Below are 23,666 nucleotides of genomic sequence, written 5' to 3'. Positions count from 1 at the left end.
TAGCATGTGTCCTGAAGTAACCATGGCATAAACTACTTGTAATCATATCTAAAAAAAAAAAAATGCACTTAGTGTGCAAGTCATCAAGGTGACAAACAGCTTGTATCATCCCAAGGCCGTTGGACTTGATGAATACATGACCATGGTAAATAGTCATCATGACTCTCTCTTGCCATTACTACTGCTGTTATTATTAGTCTGTCCTAGCAGCTGCAGTGTCAGTGTTGCCCCAGTAAATGTGGCTGCATTGACGGGGAAGGCACGCAGGAGAGTTGCACCCAGTCCTTTGGTCATGACCGAAATCCCCTCGGCACGGTAGCTTTTCCTGAATACGTCAATGATTCCATTGTACTTGTTTTTCCCTTCCATCCCATCCGCCTGGATGCGCGTCTTCATGACGTCCAAGTTGTACGCCATGACCCAAGAGGTCATCCCGCTCAGTCCCCCGGCGGTCAGCAGGCCTAGCACCCCGATCTGACCCTGTGGATGGAGATTCGCTAGGTGGCTGCAGTAGAACTCATACGCCATGAAGTAGACTGCGAATCCCGGCGTGTCTCTCATGGCTGTCAGGGCAAAGCCCCTGTAGCAGCCTCTTAGACCCTCACTCTTGTATATCTTGTAGATGGCATCCAGAGAGCCATGGTAGCGTGCAGTCCCCTTGCGCTGTACCTGCACCCTGGTTTTGGCAAGTTCCATTGGGCCTGCAATGGTGGACTGCACGGCTCCTGCAGTGGCTCCTGCTAGAAAATGGCTGAAGAGGGTGGGCTCCTCAAAGCGACGCATGATGTTGCCTTGTACGCCAAAGACAATGGTGTTGATGAATGTGAGACCAAGCAGAGGGGATGCCATGCCCTTGAATAAGCCAAACACCTGACAGAATTATAAAAAAAAAAGTCAATTAAAGCCATTTGCAATACAGACAATAAATCTGGGCCTGGTTGCATTTATCTATGGTAACTTCACAATTAATGATAACTCCGCAATCAATGGTATGATTTGCTGGCTTTCATTGTCTAGACAGAATGGAAGAGTGTTGTCTTGGTAGTTACCATTGATTGCAGTGTTACCATAATCATTGTAAAGTTACCATACAGTCTAGCTTTATTCAACGGAGTTCTGATATACACCAAGATTCTGAAACTGAGACAAATTGGCAATTTCTAGGATGGTTGACTCTGCATGGGCTTTGCATAAATACTATGTGTTTTAATACATCGATGTAGATTTTGATTCATTCAGGTAGTATGCTGAAAGCGTGCTACAAATGTGATTTAAATGATTAGAAAAACTGTCACATCTGATTTTGATTGAGATCTTACACAAAACCTATGAAAAAAAAACAACCAAAAGGAATCGCCTTATCATGGCTAAACTGAGTAACATGCTTTCTTCACTTCTGGATTCGTGTCACCATTTTGTTTTATGTCAAAATTTTCAGAATTATTCCGTGACAATTACCACACAATGGCCTCATGCCACAGGGCCCTGCTCAGCTATGCACACTACATGAACAGAGATGATAAGAACCAACAGAGGTGAAACAGGCCCCATGGTGTCGTGAGACAGTGGTAATAAAGGATGTTTCATGCATGAGTTTCTGGGGCAACGGGAGGCACTCTAAATGAGGACGTCAAAGTACATCATTGCACTGAAGGATGCATCCATGTAGTGTAGAAGCAAGTAATGACATCCACAGCAAGAGGTGTTCTTGGTATCGTAGACTCTCTAATCCAAGTACCTCTATAGGTTCAGGGCATTTCATCCATTGATGACCTAAAAGTATGGCATAAGTCCAAAAATTGAGACTTTTGAATTTACAAATTGCTTGGCAACAATGTATACCATCTCTACACAATTTCCTTCACTTTCCTTTTTCTTTGTTTGTTTGTATTTAGATTAATTTTTCCTTTTCTGGCCTGGAGTTGTGTAGGAGTGCTTTGTGGGTGTAGAGGATGTTTGCTAGTATTCTCTGATGAACACATATTTCTTTCACACTTGCACATACTGGTTAAGCATATCGTATGCATGCAGAATAGTAGCAAAATTCATCTCACAGCCCTGTGTAGGGCCTACTTTTGACAAGGAAGACATAATTGTCAAACTCTATCAACAAGCTGTGTCATTGCTCATTTTCTTGTCTTCCCATATCTAAAGCCCTTCATCATTACACTTTCAGCACTTTGTCAATGCAGTTGTCTTCTTGCAGCAAAGTTTTTGTTTTCTCATAATATGTGTGCTCTTAAATTCTCTGTTAGAATATTACTAGACTTTTTGAGATGAGGAAATTGATTGTCAGTCAACTGATAGTGAAATATATTTACTCCATTCCTTTCTTGCATTAGCAGTACAGGTTGTCTGCATTACTGGTAATGCATGACTAAAATATTGCACATATTGTAGCTTTACACCTCACCACCTTGGTGTATTTTACAGAGTCATAAAAGATGATGTGAAAAAAATCTCTATAATGCACATTGAAAAAAAAAAAATCAGCTCTTTGTAAACCTACAAAAACTTCTGTACTGTAAAGTGTATTAAAAAAAAAAACCTTCTGAAAGAGCTTTGTTAACAATACAGAAACGGTCTTTGATAAGACCCCCCCCCCCCAAAAAAAAAAAAAAAAAATTGTTTGTTTGCCCTTAATTGTCAAAACCCAAGAGGGTCGATAGGTCGGTTTTTGGTTTTTTTTTTTTTTATAATACCCTTTTACCCATGTAATTTTGTAACTTTGGCAGGGCATCTTGTACACTCATCCTTCTGGCAATACAGTAAACCTCGCTTAAGTCGACACGATAAAAGAGTCCCAATTTTTGCCTTTGTTATTCCTTGAAAATTTCTTCGTCTTAGTCGACATTTATAAGTCGACAACTCGCGTAAGTCGACCTGATTTTTGAGTGCCAACTGAGCTGAAATACATGTTAATTCCCTCGTCTCAAAATCTTGTCACCATTCTCTGAAAAAGAATTGTTTTCCCACTATGATTTGCAGCATTACTAGTCGGTAATTTGCTAGTGTACGGCGCGGTAGCGTTCGTGCCATGCGTCCATTGTCTTGTACGCCAGAATAGAAAGGGCAATCACTCATTTACATTGGAGAATTACATGTAGTATACCCATAGCAGTTCACTTTCCCCCCTTTTCTCCTTCTCGTTATTCTCAAAATGCACGTCCTAGTAGAGAATCATTATCAGAACATGAAATGAGTAGGTGTTTCTCCGTTCATCCAACTATTCTAACGTTAATTATTCCGAAGCGGTATTAGAAACCTGGGTCCGTTTTTAGAAAATTAATTAAAATGCAACTAAAAATCAAATGCAGGTGTATCAAATCACGAGCAACTTCGCACATTAACGCAAGTGCGTTGCTGAAAAGACTTGCTTTTGAAAATCATATGAAACTAGAAAATAATTGTAAGAACCTGAAACTCAATTGTGTTTAAACGCAACTCTAGAAATCAAATGAAGTCCATCAAAATCACGCGCAACTCTGTATTCAAAGGCAAGAGCGTTGCAGAGAAGACTTGCAGTTTTCGTAAGAAACTAGAAATTGCGTTTAAAAGCATCTCTGAACATCTACGGAGGTGCGTTATTGTTGAAAAGTCTTGCATTATTTTTTTTAAATTTTGTACGCAAAATAAAAAATGAAACGCAACTCTGAAAGTCAAATGCAATTGCAAGTCTATCATATCACACGGAACGCTGAAAAGACTTGCGTTTGATAATCATCCGAAACTAGAAAATTGTAAGAAACTTAAACTCGATTGCACTTCAACGCAATTCTAAAAATCAAATGCAAGTCCAGCAAATCACAAGCAATGCTGTATTTAAAACGCAAGAGCATTGTAGAAAAGACTTGCGGTTTTTGTACGAAACTAGAAACTGCGTTTAAACGCATAAAAATCTATACAAAAGTGTGTTATTGTTGAAAAGACTTGCATTATTTCTTATTTCGTAACGGAAGTTTCACCGTGACCGAACTTAGTCTGCACTAGCAGGGGAAAGACATCTCAACATTTACACGTTTCGAACTATCGAAATGCATGAGACAAAAGTTTCAGGGGATTCCATTCCTAAAAGGACAAGGCATCATTCAAACATCACCATTCATTCACATGATATGCCACAATTGCAGCAGAAATAGTCACAAAAAGACCTTCGTGTATAGCTTTCGTTGAGACCTAACTTCAGGTTTCTAACATTCTTTGGTGAGAGAGATAACGAGAAACCTCTTATGAAATATGAAAGAGCATGTGATTCCAAAAGGAATTCACCATTTATTTGATGAAAATTGGTTTGGAAATGGCTGAGATATCCAAAACAGAGTGAACCTAATAAAAGGTGGGACCCACCTTTTATTACAGTCACTTTGTTTTATTTTGTTTTTGGATGTCTCAGCCATTCAAAAATACATTTTCATCAAACAAACTTTGAATTCCTCTAAGATTGATATGCTCAGTACAATTCTATGAATAATTTCTTGATATCTAGCAAAAAATTATAAGTCCAATCCTCATCTCCACCAATACTATACCATCCCTTTAACATTTGGCTGCTAAATGAGGTTATTGCTGCAGTTATCCAACATGTTCAATATTTTTTTTTTCAAGATTTCAAGATACGATCAAAGAAGAGTAAATTCTGAAATACCTGTATGTAGACTATCTACTACCTACTGATTTCAAAATACCGGTCAGGTTGTTGTGTAGACATGAATACATACACAATGAATTTTCTAAATTATCCCCCATTGGAAGAAAAAAAAGAGAAAAAATATAAATATATGTTCCTAACCTTCTTTCTAAGTATAGGAAATATTTCAGAACGAAAGTTAGGAAGATTCTCAGAATACCACTCAGGAATAAACCCTGACTTAGGAAGAAAAAAAAAATCTTCCTAGAAAGAATTTCAGAATTTCAGAATACCACCCCATATTTTTCTGCAGCCATCAAATTTCAATTTTTGGAAATATAAACATGTCAATAATAGTGAAAATTTCCATAGCAGAGCTGGATAAAACAGAAAACAAATTAATGCAAGGCAATGTAGACAGGTTTGTCGGTAGGGTCGTCAGAGTATAGAGCAGGATATGAGCCTTGACTAAATCCATCTATGTCCATCAAGCCAAGTCTTGCCTAACACATCTCAGCAAATGGCCCATGACACCACAAACCCACTAAACTGAGCTTAATTAGCTGCATGAAGGACTCTTTTAGAACCTATAAACTGCTCATAGAGCACTTTAATCAGTCCTGGAACTTTCTCCCATGACACACATTTCTATGAAACACTATCAAAGCAGAGTTTCACTGCTTTTTCTTTTCTGACATGGTACTGCTGCTATTTATGTGGCACAGGGTCACTCAACAATGAGATGAATGGCTTCGTTTCTATCATTCAGTCATCAGCCATTGTATAGGCCTACCTCCTGGGTTTTCATTTCCTTTATTCAAGCGTTGACCATTAGCTTCTTCTGAGAAAAAGATGGTCAGAAACCTCTCACAGGAAAGTGCAAATATGTAAAATATATCTTGCTCTAGTCAGCTCATACCCAATTTATACACAAAGCAGGGCACAGGAGCACTCCTGAAGTGCTTCAACTTAAATGCCCTCTTGAGTTTGTTCATAGAAAATCACTGCTGGCCAAGACAAAACACAAAGTGGCAGAGCGAGGCGTAACTGTCATGGCAACCTTTGCAAGCCTCGGGAATGCAGACAGATAAAATGTATGCACAGCGTGCGTGTGGCACATACCTCTTCCTGAGTGCTCTAAACATTGGTGACCATTCATACAGAGAGTTTACAGCACTTCAGGGGTGCTCCTGGAGCGCTCAAACAGCTTGTGTATTAATGAGGTGCTAGACAATCTTGGCAAACTACTACTGGTAATCAGGGGCAGATCCACAAATTCCATAAGGGGGGGGGGGGTGCCTTTACAAAAATAAAAGGGGGCACACATACCCCCTCCATTTTTTTTTCATTTTTTTTGTTTTTAATAAACAAAATGAAAGGGGGGCACACTCATCCAGTGCGCTCCCCCTGGATCCTCCACTGGCAGTCATGCTACCACCAGACTCTATCTTAGCTTCAGTTAGTACAAGATTAGCTGGTTCGAGCGGGCAGGGGAAGTGGGAGGAACAATATCAATCCTATGTTCATCAACTCTCCATAATCCATCCTTTATGGAGAGAGAAAATGCTTAAACTCCCATCCAACAAACAGTCCAGCCCTAGGAGGAAATACAATGTGTCTCTAGCTCATTGTTGGCTTCAATCATTTACTTCATTCAAAGCAAAGGGCGTACAACAGTCCAGACACTCCCCCGCCCTTTTTTTTTTGGGGGGGGGGATGGGGGAGGTTGTGAGGTAGAAGGAGGTAGGTGTGAAGAGAATGGTTGTAGACCCACCAGGAAATGACTGCATCACCAACAAATCGTGAGATACATAGACCTTTCCAAATGAATAAATATTCAAATACATTCTCTAAGGGTGACCTCCATTTTCTGGTGTTTACTTCCCAAAAACATTAAATTATTTGAACATGTGAAATGCTTAAAGATAATAACAAGTTTTGGTACCTCAAAAGTTTCCTTGAATTTCCTTGTCTTAGTTTGTGTTTCAGGTTAAAGTACCTTTCATATAACTAACACTGTGAGACTTACTCGCCCCAAAGTGCTCTCATGTCAATAGTAATCATGCAATTAACTGCGACCAGCAGCCCCATACGCATAGCGACCAGCAGTCCCATACGCATAGCGTAATCGGGCTTCGCATTGTAGCATTCAGGATCATGACAGATTTAGTATCGCAGGGTAAATGTCAACTTAAAATCCCACAAATTCTTCAATTTGAAGACTTACCAATTAAGTTGAAGTATTGAAAACAGGCTTCGGGCAACGTTTGGTTCTGCCTATAGTCCCTTTCTGTTCGAATTGATGACTGAATGTGACTCGGTCGACAGGACCTTGGGAGAGCTACATACACTGGATACTACAGCCAGTGCATGCGAACACATCACATGCACACAAATTTCAAATCCATCAACGGATAAGATGTTTGTGTGCGCATGCGCTGGCCGTAGTATTCAGTGTATGTGGCTCTCCCAAGGTCCTCTCGACCGACTCACATTCAGTCATCAAAAGGGACTATTGGCAGAACCAAACGTTGTTCGAAGCCTGTTTTCACTACTTCAACTTAATTGGTAAGTCTTCAAATCGAAGAAATTTTTGGATTTTAAGTTGACATTTACCCACGATACTGCACACAAATTTCAAATCCATCAACGGATAAGATGTTTGTGTGCGCATGCGCTGGCCGTAGTATTCAGTGTATGTGGCTCTCCCAAGGTCCTCTCGACCGACTCACATTCAGTCATCAAAAGGGACTATTGGCAGAACCAAACGTTGTTCGAAGCCTGTTTTCACTACTTCAACTTAATTGGTAAGTCTTCAAATCGAAGAAATTTTTGGATTTTAAGTTGACATTTACCCGCGATACTAATTCTGTCATGATCCTGAATGCTACAATGCGAAGCCCCATTACGCTATGCGTATGGGGCTGCTGGTTGCAGTTAGCTATGTGTACAATGGGCTGCACGCTGCTGGTCGCAGTCAGTGGTTTCGTACAATAATTATCGACGCGGTACCGCGACGGCTCTGGTACGAAACCATTATTGCATGATTACTAAGACATGAGAGCACTTTAGGGCGAGTAATTCTCACAGACAACGTACTTTAACCTGAAACACAAACCAAGACAAGGAAATTCAAGGAAACTTTTGAGGTACCAAAACTTTTTATTATCTTTAAATCACTATTTTGTACATGTTTTCATATTACAATTTACTTTTTATCTAAAAAAATTCTGAATGTAACACAAACATTGTCATTACATTTAGATTAAATTGACAAATCTCACAAACCTTGACAGCAGTGAATTAAAAATACATCAGCAAAAAGGAAGACTACCCCCCCCCCCCACACCCACACATCAAATGAAATGCACAGCAAGTGGCCTTTAGGAGAAGGTCACTGTACTTTTGAAAAGAGCATCCAAACTAATAAGCCTTCTTCAAGGATCGACACACATACAATGACAAGTTATCTGATGCCACCTAAATTGCATGCACTGCCTATTAACTACCTCCAGCATAATTATAGAGAAAATGATTCTAGACAGCTCTTAGCTCAGCTGCCGCTGTGAAAAGGTGAAATGTACCCCTGCACATTCTGCTGGCTCGCTGAACACTTGAAGGATACACTACTTCAGATGCTTGCATACTTAAATCTTCACCTGAAGTATATGTGTGGATTGGGTGAATGCAGCAATATTAGTAGTTCACACAGGGTCATCCCACTAGACTGATACCCACAAGTTCGACATTGAAAACAGGTCCATGAGTCATGCAGCTCACAAGTCATACAGCCCATGAGTTCGACACTAGGCAAATAAAAAGCCCATGAGTTTGACAATGCTAGGTAAAAACAGCCCACAAGTCTGACAGATAATGTGTCGGTCTCATGGGCCTTGTCAGCTTAGTGTCAAAGTTATGGGCTGTATGACTCATAAGCTGTAAAACTTATGGGCTGTATGACTTGTTGGCTGTATGACTTGTGAGCTGTATGACTTGTGAGCTGTATGACTCAAGGGTGTCAGTCTTGTGACGTGACCCATTCACACACCACTGAAGGTTTGAGGAAAATTGGATAATTCATTCTTAAGTTCAGAATTTTTTATATTTCAGTGCCGCTATCACTGGATGAGAAGACTACCAGTACTACAGTTTGTGTTGTCACATGCCAAGAATGATATCATGAAAATTTAACATATTTCCACTCTTCTCGCATAATAAGAGCATTTGAGCAAATGTCTATGGGAAATGTATGTTGTAGCAAAATCAGCCCATAACTCAGTCTCCATCTAGGCCTACATTGTTATAAAATATCTTAATTATCAATCCATCTACATGTATTTATTCCATCCAATCAGTCTGTGTTCAACTCCTGCCACTCAGCTAACACACATATTACACATCTTCTTTGACCAGTGCCTCTGCAAATGATGCTAATCAAATCGCTTCCACTGAACTCTCAGATCTCTCCAAATAAATCAAATGTAATCCAACATTTTCCAGGATTGCAGGTACAAAAAAAAGACACATAGAAGTCTTAGAATTTCATATTGAACTGTGACCCTGACATAACATGGAAGTATTGTATAGTTAACCCCATTCAAATGTCACCAGAACTTTTCTCATACACAATTGCAATATCATAGAGTTTCAGGATTTTACCTTGACCATTTCCCTGAGTTAAAGGCACTCAATCGTGGCGAGTGGTTTGTGCGGCAGGGAGACGAACGCAACACGTTGCCTACCACATTCTGTATCAAATGTAGTGACCCCGAATGAGAATAGGGCTGGCTCAATGGGTCAGCAAACAAAACGCTAGGCTACAAGAGAGCTCTCTGTGCTAATCTCCTAACCCAAAATGGCTGTCCGAGCAAGCCACGAGAGCTTCCGAATAGACGCACACTCTCAGTGCGCATGCGCATGAAGAGAGGCCAAAAGAGCCACACGTCTTCTGGCCTCTCTCCTTCAATCACCGCAGCTCACGGTGACAATATTTGTGTATGATGCGTACACACGCACGCACACACACACACACACGTCTTCTGGCCTCTCTCCTCCAATCACCGCAGCTCGCGGTGACAATGTTTGTGTATGATGCGTACACACACATGCACACACACACGTGTCTCAGTGGCAGCATTGTCCCACACGTTTATGGATATAGCACCGAGTCTGGCATTGCGCAATTGCATGCACAAACTTCGGTCGTTCGGAGTTTACGTACCATTACGGATGACGATCGGCTGCCTTTAAGTATTTCCCCAAACTGATTTGAACATTTATTTCACAAGTTATACTCGTAACATAGTCTATAGAAAGAAAAAAAAAAAAAATCAGACGTTAACTTGATGTTTCCTCTTTCCTAAAGATCCATTTTGTGGTTGTTTTTTGTTTTTGTTTTTGTTTTTGTTTTTGTTTTTGTTTTTGTTTTTGTTTTTGTTTTTGTCTTTTGGGGGGGGGGGGTAAAAGACAGTAAGGCCAAAAAAAAAAAAATTGTTGTATTGGCGTAACCCGCCCAACCCTAAACATTCCGCCGACCCTATGTTTTTTTATTTTTTTTTTTGCTATCGATATCAAGTATCTTGTTGACTGCGATCGCGATCGCAAAAACCCGGAAGTGGAAACGGCTCTGGGGATATCGGATGTACGAGGGAGCTCCGGAGAGATCTCGCTAGCGGCTCGCATAGCCTCGCTTGATCAGTACGTCATCTGTTTCCAACACGGAAGTGTACTCTATCAAGATTTATACAGTGTATACTTAGCATTCAGACTGCAATGTATTGTGCACAGTTTTGCCATAGGTTTCTTGTGTGGAGAACTTACACGAATCTGTATATGTGGGACTGTAATAGAGATCGCCGTGTGCGATGAAAAGATCGTACATATGGGTCAATTTGCATCTATCTTATCTAAGTCAAAATAGTAAAATATGAAGTGAAAACATTCAGTATAGGGATTTCAACATCTTTAAATTCTGTGAAGGGGTATAATTCGAGTAATATCGGCCTCATAAATGATTTGTAGAATAGATGAACACAGCACATACGGTGCAGCAGTTGTAACTGTTTACTGAGCACGAGTTTTACACGTAAACTGCAGGTAGCAAAAAAAAAAATTAAATTTAAAAAAAAAAAAAATCCGCCCGACCGACCCTATTTGAAAATCTTATGTTACGCCAATACAACCTTTTTTTTTTTTTTTTGGCCTAATACAACTTTGCAGGTTTTATGTTTGGGGGTTAATTTATATTTCAGAAATTTATCTATGGCTGTAAGAAGCGGTACTTTTAAGGCACCCTTTGAATCACACTATTATTTCTTTTTAGGTGCCTTTTTGAGAACTAAAAAAATAACAAGCTCATAAAGTGTCTCCTACAGTTGAACACTGGTTTTCCTTCAACTATGAAGAACTTTTTATTTTGTTTATCTTCGCAAGAAAACCAAATTAAATCTGATCATTTCTGTTTTTCACTTTATATTCCTCTTACCTCATAAGAAAACATTCGGCAAACTTGGAGGAAGTTTATGGTACCCAACCCAGAGCCATAACATGTGGTACAAATTTGCTTTACTTCAAGTACAGTACTGTTCAGGGGAAAATCTTCATTTATGCAGAACATAAAATACATAATATGCCTGTTTCCCTTTTCATAATTTTATAGCATCTGCACATAAAAGTGGGAAAATCCACTGATATCTTGTGACATCTGCATTCCAAAGCCACAGCTTCAAATCACTACCATCATACCATGCACCATGTGATCTTGCCATAAATTATCCTGCAACATTGCGGTGATTATGTGCAACCCTGTTTGTGCTTCAAAAGGTCTTTATGCAGACTTTGTGACTGGACAACCCGCATAATGCAAGATACATACAAAATTGCTACAGTATGAAAGTGATGATTGATTACATGTCATTAAAATTCATCTGGTAATTCAGTTCAAATGGGCTCTCTATCACTGCAGATTTTAGCCTTTCCTGTATCACCTCCATTACAATGGATTCTACACTAAGATAACGACCATGTTTCTACTGGACACCTCGTATCACCTCGAGGCATCACCACAAATCATTGTCCACCCCCCACACCTCATATTTTATGACTACCAGTACTGTTTCCACTGAGCAATAAATAAACAGTGATGCAGGTGATGAGTTTCACATGTTTTTAATTCCACGGAATCAAGACAAGAACTACTGGAGCATATTCTAGCAAGCAAAAATAATATGCACGCTTTTATTTTCGCACTGGATTCTGGTTGCACGAAATAAGTGAAAACTTCCACTTTTTCAGCATCTCACTTGTTACATGTAGCACACAGTAGGACAGCACTAGGAAAACACATTTTAACAGTATCATAGCTACTTTTTGAGTTTGCCCAAGGATCATGCACACAATTGTGCAAAGAAAGTTTTAATAAGTTATTTAAATATTAACTGATGACATTTTCATTAAAAAAAATGTTTACAAAAAGATGTGCAGGCAGATCCTAACTCCATTTGTAGGTAGAAAGCTGATAACAGGTGAACTCAAACAAACTAGGACAACAGAGAGCTGTGTGCATAGCTATTATATTCACTCACTTCCAACGGCTATAAATGATTCAGCCTTGGCAGGCACTTTAAATGCACTGGTCGGAGCTGATTATGAAAATAACATCTCCCATAGCGCCTGTGACAAAACTGTGATCTATAAAGAGCACAGCAATTACAGTAAAAACAAATAAGCCAAACTGATCTACAATTCAAATGATGTACATCAGCAGAAAAAGAGTTGAAGCCAACTGAACAACGACAACAAATGAAACTCTGTGCTACCTGATGTTGGGACAGTGCCACACTAACTACACACAGCTTAGACCTCAGCATGGCGCTGGTATACTGCACTAATAACGCACATTCATCTTGATGAACAATTGTTGTGTGTATCATAGCTAATCAAAAAGAAGCAATCTTGTCATCATTTTGAGTTATCATTATTGTCAGGCCATTAGCAGCTTAAATAGGGTTAATAACAATCCTTGCTTCTAGTCTACAAAGCCTGCCAAACTTGTACAACAAAACTCAGAGCAGCACACGCTTCACTGAGGATAGTCAGGGAAATTGCATTTTGTACATTTAGTATCATAATTTTTGAGATTTTATTTCAGTGCGAGTCAAACTGAAAATGAGTACTGTACAGGGGGTTTGATACATTGCTACCTCTTTGGAAAAGCTGAGGCAAGGCTGAACGAATACAGAATGGTCATGTATTCAAGACACTGTAGGATGTCCATTCCTCATCCCCATCTAATCCAATGCAATAAATGGCTCATTCTGTAGAGAAATGAGACCTCTCGATATTTCCAAATCCCTAATTTTCATGAAGGGTGGAGAGAGAGAGAGAGAGAGAGAGAGAGAGACTTTGCTGTTTTAGTTTTATTGCCATTTATCATTCAAAAGAATATGTGCACCAACCCTTCACCTACAAATTAATGTTGAGTAAGAAAGACAGAGAGAGAGAGAGAGAGAGGGGGGGAGAGAGATGTTGTATATTGGTGCATCATGCATGGATGAGTATTACAGCCATAACTTATATTTTTTTTTACCTTTGAAATTATATTCCATTTTATTTTCATTACACACTGTCTATATATTTCCTTCCCAATAATTATTCTTCAAAGTTTGGTGTGGGATAGCTGCTGATTCGAGAAGGGGGGGGGGGGGGGAGTAGTCTTAACTCCAGACTGATGTACCTTGTAAATAAATGCTGTACTGAGGAAGAGAAACCAATAAACTGCCTGCAAGATTTTAAACTACAACAACATAAAGATAGAGAAAAGAGAAATAATGGTCCCTAATTGCACTCACCGTTTCTTGCTTTGCAATGGTAACAAAGCAATGTATGATGCCATTGTATTTGGGCGCAAGGGAGCTCTGCATCTGGAGGCGAACCTGTCCATGGATAGATAAGAAAGAGGTATTCAGTGTGGGCTAGCAATTCTACAATCAAGCTGAGTGAATCGAGTCTCCTTTGTCCTCAGTGATACAGACACAATGAAAAACATGTTTGCACTGTACGTCAATGTTGCAGAAAAAAAAAACTCCAACATATCATACATCTGGTAGAGATATTTGCATTAATTGGTGATCTCTTTTTTTTTCCTTTTTTTTTTACACAATAACCTCACCTGCAATTGCATATGTCACTGTACCGATATCAAATATCATTGTTTAGTGAATCCTGTAAAACTTTTAAAATGCTACAACTTTGACTTATGTCTGACTTTCAAGAAATTTCTACCATTGTGTTTCTTCAATTTTATGCTGTCGATCATTACAACCTTGAACATGTAGAGGCAATTTCCTTTTAAAAACTATAAATACATGGAGGTGCAAAAAGAAGCAAAATATGGTTTGCTGTCATTCTTGTTCTCCAATATGCATCTACGTTCTGGCAAAACTTGGCAGGTTTATGCAGACATTATTGATCTGATGCAGACTCAATGTTCCATCAAAGCATACCAGTCTCTATTACACTGGAAAAAAAAATCCTGATGGCAGCTAGGCAGGTGACAGAAACCTTCCAGCTAAGCATGAATCAATCCACGTACACATTTGATGTGGTGCATGTATGTCTGTATGATAACATAGATGCACTCACACACACGCTGAAAGACACACACACACACACAAACACATACCTTGACTGTGTCAAAAGGATGACCTACAAGGACTCCTGCTGCCCCTGTTGAAAGGAAAAAGGATCAAATTACTCTTATATCAGTTGTTACTTGACACATATATTGCATACATCTACCTAGCAATTTATTTTATTTATCCATTACTGTAAAAGTGTATATTTTCACATGACTAATTTTTCGCGCTTGGCCAGGTAAGAAGAGTTTTGCATGTTTTTAATTTCGCGGAATCAAGACATCAGCTACTGGAACATAATGGCACGCATAAATATTCGCGTGCTTTTATTTTCGCGTTAGCTTCTGGTTGCGTGAAATGTGCGAAAATTTCCACTTTTACAGTATTGTCCTCTTACCTATTCATCTATCTATCTACCTATCCATCTTTGTATGATCTTTCTATAGACAGACATTTTTAGAAACACAGCAGTACAAAGACAGACTGATGGATAGATGGATACAGACAGACACCCACACACAAACAAATGTATGACATCTCTCTGGCATTGTAGTATCCAATCATGTCAAGTCACTCCTGGCCCTGAACACACGGGGAAGTCTTCCCAGTAAGTTAAGTTTTGTTTCTTTGTTTGGGGGTTGTTTTGGTTTCTTTGAGTTTTGTTTTGTTTTGTTTTTTGTTTGTTTGTTTGGGTTTTTCTTTTTTAGTTTGACAAATGAAGAGTTCACCACAAATGACAGTCTGGTCAAAACAATTTTAATACGATGCAAACAATGCTAAATGATGCATGTCATTTTATCACCACACAGTACTCTACTGCTGGAACTTTCAGCTTTTGGAAGACTTTGTCACAAAGAAAATCAATTTTCTTCTCAAAGTATGATAATATCAGCAAAATATGCTAAAAACAGACAGAAAGATAAAATTGACAAGTATTATAAGTTGTCTATCTAATGATTATAAAGGGAAAAAGTAAGAAAGTGCCTGAACTTGATTTATTCGACAGTTCTTCTACTGCTTTAAACATGCTATTCGACTACCTTGTAATCAATCCTTCTATCTGAAAAAAAATGTTGTTTACACATCTAAAAGACTTGAAGCATAAATTTAATGTGTGTTACATGACACATGAGGCTACAGTAGATGCATAAAGATTCCAAGTGTCATATTCTATTAACATTACTCAAACTTTTTCATATATGCATGTTTACTACATGGCACACAGTGAAGGACCTACAGCTGTGACTGATATGCTCCAGCTCAGTGGCAGTTGCAGTAACTAACAAGGAAAAGTAGAAATTACGCGGTGCGTAACATATGTCCCCGCCGGAAGTAGCATTTTGTAACAAAATGTGCAATATAGGTAAAAAATCAAGGTCAAAGGTCAAAGAAGTCAAAGGTCAAAATTCTGTGTAGAAGTTTTGAAGCCCTCACCTAGTGCCATCACATAAAGCAAATGGAATCGAAATTGGGTTAGAAATGGCGAAGGAGTAGCATTTTGTAGCCAATGTACAATATAGGTCAAAAATCAAGGTCAAAGGTCAAAGAAGTCAAAGGTCAAAATTCTGTGTAGAAGTTTTGAAGCCCTCACCTAGTGCTATCACATAAAGCAAACGGAATCGAAATCGGGTTAGAAATGGCGAAGGAGTAGCATTCTGTAGCAAAATGCACAATATAGGTCAAAAATCAAGGTCAAAGGTCAAAGAAGTCAAAGGTCAAAATTCTGTGTAGAAGTTTTGAAGCCCTCAACTAGTGCCATCATATAAAGCAAACGGAATCGAAATCGGGTTAGAAATGGCGAAGGAGTAGCATTCTGTAGCAAAATGTACAATATAGGTCAAAAATCAAGGTCAAAGGTCAAAGAAGTCAAAGGTCAAAATTCTGTGTAGAAGTTTTGAAGCCCTCAACTAGTGCCATCACATAAAGCAAACGGAATCGAAATCGGGTTAGAAATGGCGAAGGAGTAGCATTTTGTAGCAAAATGTACAATATAGGTCAAAAAATCAAGGTCAAAGGTCAAAGAAGTCAAAGGTCAAAATTCTGTGTAGAAGTTTTGAAGCCCTCACCTAGTGCCATCACATAAAGCAAACGGAATCGAAATCGGGTTAGAAATGGCGAAGGAGTAGCATTTTGTAGCAAAATGTACAATATAGGTCAAAGGTCAAGGTCAAAGGTCACGACTGAAATTCTGTGTAGAAGTTTCAAAGCTCCCATGTAGTGCTATCATATAAAGCAAACAGAATCAAAATTGGCTCATAAATGACAGAGAAGTAGCAAATTGAAGATTTTGATCACACACGGACGCACACACGGACACACGGACGGACGGACGGACGGACGGACGGACGGACACACGGACGGACGGACGGACACACGGACACACACACGTACGGAGCCCGTTTCATAGTCCCCTGCTCGAACTCGTTCGGCGGGGACAATTAGGTCAATGGATAAAACATTTTACAGCATGTGTGACATTAATCTACTTGTACAACCAGCATTCCACTTGCGACAACCAAAAAGATTTGTGGCCCTCTACCTGATATATATTTTGGTGGCCACGAATCAACAGACCTACTTCTACATTGTACTTTAGGTTTCCTTCAGTGGAAATAGCACCACTGGCACTGGCAGTGTATTACAAACTTTCAGTTAGTTACTATATATGAAATACACTCAGCAAAAAAAAAAAGTAAACACTTTTTCGAGTTCATATTTTTCATAGAAGATTTTGATGAAAATCAATGTATTATGTACCAAGGTAATTTAATTGCCTATCAAGCTAATAGGTTAATACAAAAGGAAATTTGATGCATGAGTGAACACATTCGTTTTTGTCCTCCAAAGCACAAAAGTAAAAATTGCAAAAATTGACCTGTTGCCTCTCATTTGCAAATATTCTTCACGATAACAATGACAACAAATGACCAGTTTAACACAATGACAGACATGAATGAAATATCAAAAATAAGTTTTTGTTCTCTTTATTTCTTTATAACCTCCAACAAAAACAGAGTGGGAAAGTAAAGGGGGAAAATAAGAATTTTCTGTCAACTCAAACTTCAAATGATATAGGGATTATATCCCTGTAATATGCATTAAACATGGTTTTAAAAATGAACAGATTTTTTTTTTCATTCTTTTATTTTTTTAGAACTAAATATTGTCGACAATTTTCTATTTTGACAAAAGAAACAACTCAAATTTTTGCCATTTTTGTTAATTATTGTTTTCTGTTAAAAAGTCCTGCCTCTACAATAATCAGGGAGGTGAACTGCAACAATGTAGCTACTGGTCATTGAAAAGAAAAACAATCATGCAGATTTGTCATAGTTTACATCAAAGCAAAGCTCGGCATTTTCTCTACAAGTTTGTTCATTATGGCCCGAATTCATGAAGGTAGTACAATTGAAACCATGGTTTAAACCATGGACAATTGTATGGAGCGCCAAGTGTCACATGGCCTATTTCGTTGTGAAATTAGTCATTTCGTCGACGAAATGACAACAATCATTTTCATTAATAAAATGAACATACACATGACTGATTTTGCAACAAAAGGGGCCATGCAACACTTGGCGCTCCATACAAATTGTTCATGGTTTAAACCATAGTTGTGAATTCAGCCTTTATGTCCAGAGTAACAAAAATCTATGAAAGTTACATACATTGTAGATTTGAAAAAACAGAATGTTTTCCTTAAGCATGACTTCGTTGCTGTCTCAGAATAATGTGGCAAACTGGGGGTTTACAGTGCAGGGCTCGGCCCGGGCTTTTCATTCAAACCTTTCAATATTTTGTCGTAGTGGCGATCTGCTTGTAAACAAACGCAATTTGGTATAGTCTGGTTTTCAGACCCTTTGCCAACTGGATTCCGTGGCAACGTGGCGACGAAGTCGCCGTTCGGGCAAAGATCTTTGCCGAAGGAAAAATCCTTTGCAGGACAAAACCACCTTAAACTATACTAGTTTTCGAAGTTGAGGGGGTTGATATCCTGAATAGCGAAATAGTACGGGCAGAGGGTCTGGAAGCCAGAATAAAATTGGCTGCGCATTTGGCCCAGTTTGCGTTTACACTGAGAAAATGCCGGGCTCCAGAGCGTGGCCAAATGCGCGGCCAATTTTGGCCTAGCATTTGGCCTTTTGCGCGGATACACTGAAATGAAGGCGGGCTCAGCCGCGGCTGAGCCACGGCCCAGCCCCGCACTGTAAACGGGGTCTATGTCATCATCCCTGTTCAGTGTAATTTATTTTGGGTTTTTCAGAGCATTGGTTAATCTGATCAATGACCATAATAAATTCCACAAATCTATACATGACACTATCAATTTTAACATGTACTACAACATGATCTGAAATTATGAATGTTGTATTATGAGCGCACTACATTTATCACAAGTGTACATGCATATATCAGTAGATGTATTCTATTATTGAGTGATACGGTAAAGCAGCAGTCATTACCATGACGCTCGTTTGTAAAATTGTGGATTAAAGTTGTTACAAATTTTTCGTTAAACAACTGTATCCGCATGAACGCAGCGAACAAAGGACACACTATGGCGCACTGCCCGACCCGGCCCCGGTGGCCGCGTGCCTACTACCACGTCCGCATGTACATGCTATAACTTGCATGCACGCACCACCGTGTCTTATTGTACCTGACGAAGCTCAGCAGTAGCGAGCAAAACGTCGTACACCTCTCTACGATTTTCTTTGCGAGACAAGTGATTAATTTGTTCCCCTATCGTCATAGTATTCACCGCGAACTGTATCTGTTCATCATTGAATCGGTCCACTATTACAACAATGAAAATCATTTGGAATTCCCTTTTAAAGGTAGGGGATACCTTTTACAGACCTCCCAAAATGCAGCATAACATTAGATATGAACCTCAGGGGACTTGTTTAGGCCACTGCTGAGAAATTTGGAAGTCAACAGTTATCTACAATTTGAATAATGCACAAAACTCAACTACTCAGTAGTTCTGTGTGTCAGCCACACTTAAGCATTTTTCTTGCAGTCTTCTGTATTTTGTATCTATAAACACAAATCTAAAAGTATAAGAGCTGATGTAATAACATATAGAGTGTGTGGCAAGAATGTATACTGAAATGTTTGTAAGTTTTGATGAACTTTCTCCACAAAATATACATGATGGACACACATGCAGTGCATGGGTCTGCAAAGGTAGCCTAGTAATGTACTGGAATTTACGGTGAGCCCCGAAAAAAATTCAATTCAAAATCTAACGGTCAAAAAAGTGTACTAAATGTTACCTTCCACTTTCAGTACTTTATGGGAGTTTCTAAAATGATACTCTCTTCAACTTACCACTGTATTTACACAACTCTTCATTTAAGGCATGCAAATGGGATTCCCTACCTTTAAGATATCTTATTTTCTGAACTCATACCAGAATGCAAGATTTTTACCTTTAATACTGAGATCCACTAATTAAAGGGATGGTATAGTTTTGGTTGAGATGGGGCTTCAGGTTTTTTTTTGTCAGATAATGAGGAACCTCTTATGAAATACAAAAGAGCATATAATTTTACGAGGAATTCAAAGTTTATTTGGTGAAAATTGGTTTTGAAATGGTTGAGATATCCAAAGCAATGCAATCCTAATAAAAGGTGGGACCCACCTTTTATCAGGATTGCATTGTTTTACTTTGTTTTCAGATATCTCAGCCATTTCAAAAACAATTTTTGTCAAATGAACTAAATTATGTGCTCTTTTAAGGGCTGTACAGTACTGGTTGAGGTGGGGATTCATGTTTTTACAATCCAAAGTGAGATAATGAGAAACCTCTTATGAAATATGAAAGAGCATGTAATTTCAAGAAGGATTCAACGTTTATTTGATAAAAATTGGTTTTCAAATGGCCGAGATATCCAAATAAGTGATAATTATAAAAGACTACAGGCCACAACTTTATTAGGATCTCTTTGTTTCACCTTGTTTTTGGATATCTCGGCCACTTCAAAACCGATTTTCATCAAATAAACTTTTGATACCCCTTAGAATTGCATGCTCTTTGATATCTCATAGAGTGGTTTCTGAATATCTCGCAAAATGTAGAAGCTAAATCTTCACCTCGACCAGAATTGTACACACCCTTTAACATTTCATAAAGTGGCTGCTAAACTACTTGTATCTTAAAAGATATAAAAGCTGAATCCTCATCTCAACCAATTATACCGAGTATCATCCCTTTAAAGTACACACTTCTCTGTTCAGAGATAAGAGGTACTTCTGGCCTATACAGAAGTGTCAAGAAATCTTGTTTAATTTTATTTGGTAAACTGATAAGATCATAGACAATGTTGACACTTTGGGATATTATGGACAGCTATAGGTATCTACTGTTTGCTAAATCCTCCTCATTTTTTTTTTTATTCCTCGAATAAACTTTATGACAGGGGAACTGGTTAAACTTCCTTTGCTGTTGTAAATCAATCAAATATCCACAAATTTCTGGTCATTATCAACTTCAAAACTAACAACTGACTTTTTAATGTCATCCACGTATAACCGGAACCAACAAAGAAAAAGGTTTCTTGGATATTCCGATCTTAAAATACCTAAAAATCTGATTGTTGTATGTTTCAGGTGCAAATTTTGCTCATCCCCAAAAGTTCTCCACACACTCGTCATACATTTATTGTTGCACTTCTTTGATTGTCATTGAAGAGATTTTTTATCTGCGGTTTATTCTGAAAACCAAATTTATGCTAAGAGATACAGGCTCTGGCCAACACACAATAAATGGCCTACACATGATAAATAAAAAAATTTAAAAAAAAATCCTTAGCAAAGGGAAATCTGCATCAAACATATGTACATGTGACATGAATACATCAATGGATTGGAAGGCTGCAATACGTGTACATGGTGCCAGGGTGGTACAACACTAAAGAAAAGGGATGAATATAATTCAACAAACTATCTTCTCCTTTTTTTTTTCATAATGCAAAATTCACATTCCCTCAACTTTTCATAGACATCACTGATAAGGGTGATATAATCCTCCCTACCCCCTGTAAGTGAAGTGCTCTTTCACTATGCCAGAAAAATGGAAATACGTGGAATTCTTTTTATATTTTCTGGACAATATTCCACTAGTTTGACATCAAAAAGTGTTGCAGCTTTGTTTTTTTAACTCAACAATCACTCAATTGTCACAGTAGTACATTTCAAGTCCTATCTCATTCAAATCATGCATTCCCAGATCAATGTTACAGTAGCAAGGTTCTCACTTGAAATCATGATGAGAAAAATACATTAGGTTTTCAATGCATTGGTGCGACCATGCATGAAAAGGAAGCATGGAATCATGACTTCTGTGGAATGTGGATGTATGTAACACCAATATGCCTTACAAATTGTATGTGCAAAATTGTTCAAGTTTGATCCTACACCAGAGGATACACATATTTGAAGTAAGTTACTCAACAACTTATTTGCGAGCATATCATTTTTTTTAAAAAAATCAGATAAACAGTATGAGATTTACACTAGAGTAGTTTGTCTACCAGGGAGATGGCAAACACTCTGATGTCAGCTTTGCTGCACTTCCAGTGTGTTTGTACAAGAAATGTCAATTTATTTCACGTAAAAAGGCCTCCCTCCAGAGTCCAAGTTAAGGGATAAAATATTGCCTCTTGAAGAGACTTAAAAAAAAAAAAATGCATGTGATCTTATCATTTGACAAAAAACATGGCTTCTTTGAAGTTTAGCTACATGCAGCAATAGATGACACGGTGTAATATTCACAACAGGAAAAAATCACTCTCCTACTGATCTACTAGGTATGTGTCTTTCAAGAGCCTAAGATGACACAATTTTACTGAACTGCTATTAATAATAGCAATCACCACCTTAGTAATAGTCGAGCTTGTCCTCACTTCCACTGAAATTCTACTTCTTTAATGTCATCTGACTTTACTCAGTTTTCTAGCTGTGTGCAGGTAGAAATTGTTACAACTTAGCCTTGAACACTCAAGTGAAATTTGACCACAGAAAAAGTAAAAAATTTTAAATAACTCTTCAAACTGAGGCACCGTAACCCAAGAAAATCTGGACTAAAATTTCACTATAACTCACCTCCTATTGTCCCTGCAATAAAGTCTGCTGCCATTGGAAAGCCTGGAGATCCAATCCTGTCCTGCTCTTTAGTAGTGAATTGCCATACTGTCAATCAAGCCAGTCACCACTGAACTCTATTAAAGGGAAGAAGCACAGTGTACAAGTAGTACAACAGTCTGATCTCTTTTCATTTCCTAAAATCAACGTACATCACAGAAATGAACTTGCACTTTATACTTTCAATGGTGAACATTAATCCACAGCTGTAATTGTAACAGGATGTAGCACATTCCATGAGTACAAATTCTTCTGGAACCATTTACCATTGGCCTTGGCTATCAGTGAGCTGACTTCAACCATGGAGCTACATTGTACAACAGCTCTTGTCATCAGAATATGTTTCATATTCAGCCTTGGTTTAATCATTTTGTTTTCCTTTGTTTTCCACAGGATGTCAATCTGTATGGTTGTGCTGTCATTCAAGGACTAGCCACCTATCTTCCTGTTCAAACTAAACTAAAGTACTCTGACTAATAAAAGTCCATAACATGACATCATCAGACTTAGCACTATCCTATCTCAGCAAGATAGTGCACATTCCAACCCCACCCTCACCCCATATGTTCAGAAACCATGACTATAGCATGCTGACATCAGGCTTTTTGGCTTGATGTTTTCTCCCTATAGATTTGCACATGTATGTTCTAAGTTACTCTGCTATACTGTACTGCATTCCAAAAAGTACAGTACTTCTGGGCACCTCAAAAGAGAGAGAGAGAGATGTGTCCTGAAATCACATAATGCACAATACAATAGTACCATCCACCGTGGCACTGCAAATTGCAGCTGACTGGTAGTGGTCAGCTGTATTGTCACATGACATAGAAATGGGCATCATGTTAAAATTGGCATTATATTTCAAACATGAAACAAACTCCATCTCCATCAAACACCATACAAACATAGAATGGGTCAATGATGATAATGTCATTGAAAATATTTGCCCACTTTCCTGCGTGAGAGGACATTTTTTCTGATATGTGGAATCTGACTCATTTTTCAGTTTATAATGGGAGAGTACAAAGTTTGTCACTGTGCTGCAAATAGCAGTCCTGGTAATCATGTAGAAATGTACACTGACAATTTCCTTGGCTCAATGAAACTCCACATATTCATTAGAGATTTCACTGTTACAATCAATCAATCAAACAAACAAACAAACAAACAAACAAACCTGAGCATTTCTGCAAACTGAACTTCAACAACAATAAAAAAAAGAGAAAATCCAACTTTATTCTATTTTTCATGGGATC

The 23,666-nt window shown here is 38.5% G+C and overlaps 1 protein-coding gene across 1 annotated transcript; it reads right to left on the bottom strand.

Annotated features, from left to right (window-relative positions):
* LOC139721515 (mitochondrial basic amino acids transporter-like) lies at nt 1-22,481 on the bottom strand. Its single transcript, XM_071632830.1, has 4 exons — nt 22,372-22,481; nt 14,310-14,353; nt 13,477-13,560; nt 1-870 (listed from the first exon to the last, which is right to left on the bottom strand). The coding sequence occupies exons 1-4, from the start codon at nt 22,403-22,405 to the stop codon at nt 157-159; spliced, it is 876 nt and encodes a 291-aa protein (XP_071488931.1). The 5' UTR covers nt 22,406-22,481; the 3' UTR covers nt 1-156.
* Between the last annotated feature and the right edge of the window lie 1,185 nt (nt 22,482-23,666).

The sequence above is a fragment of the Diadema antillarum genome, unplaced genomic scaffold (genome assembly GCF_040938485.1).
Source record: "Diadema antillarum isolate AM-2024a unplaced genomic scaffold, OU_Dant_1.0 scf00000145, whole genome shotgun sequence".
In the NCBI taxonomy this organism is placed as follows: Eukaryota; Metazoa; Echinodermata; class Echinoidea; order Diadematoida; family Diadematidae; genus Diadema; species Diadema antillarum.
Note: the sequence above shows the minus strand (reverse complement) of the source record. Positions and strands in the feature narration are given on the sequence as shown.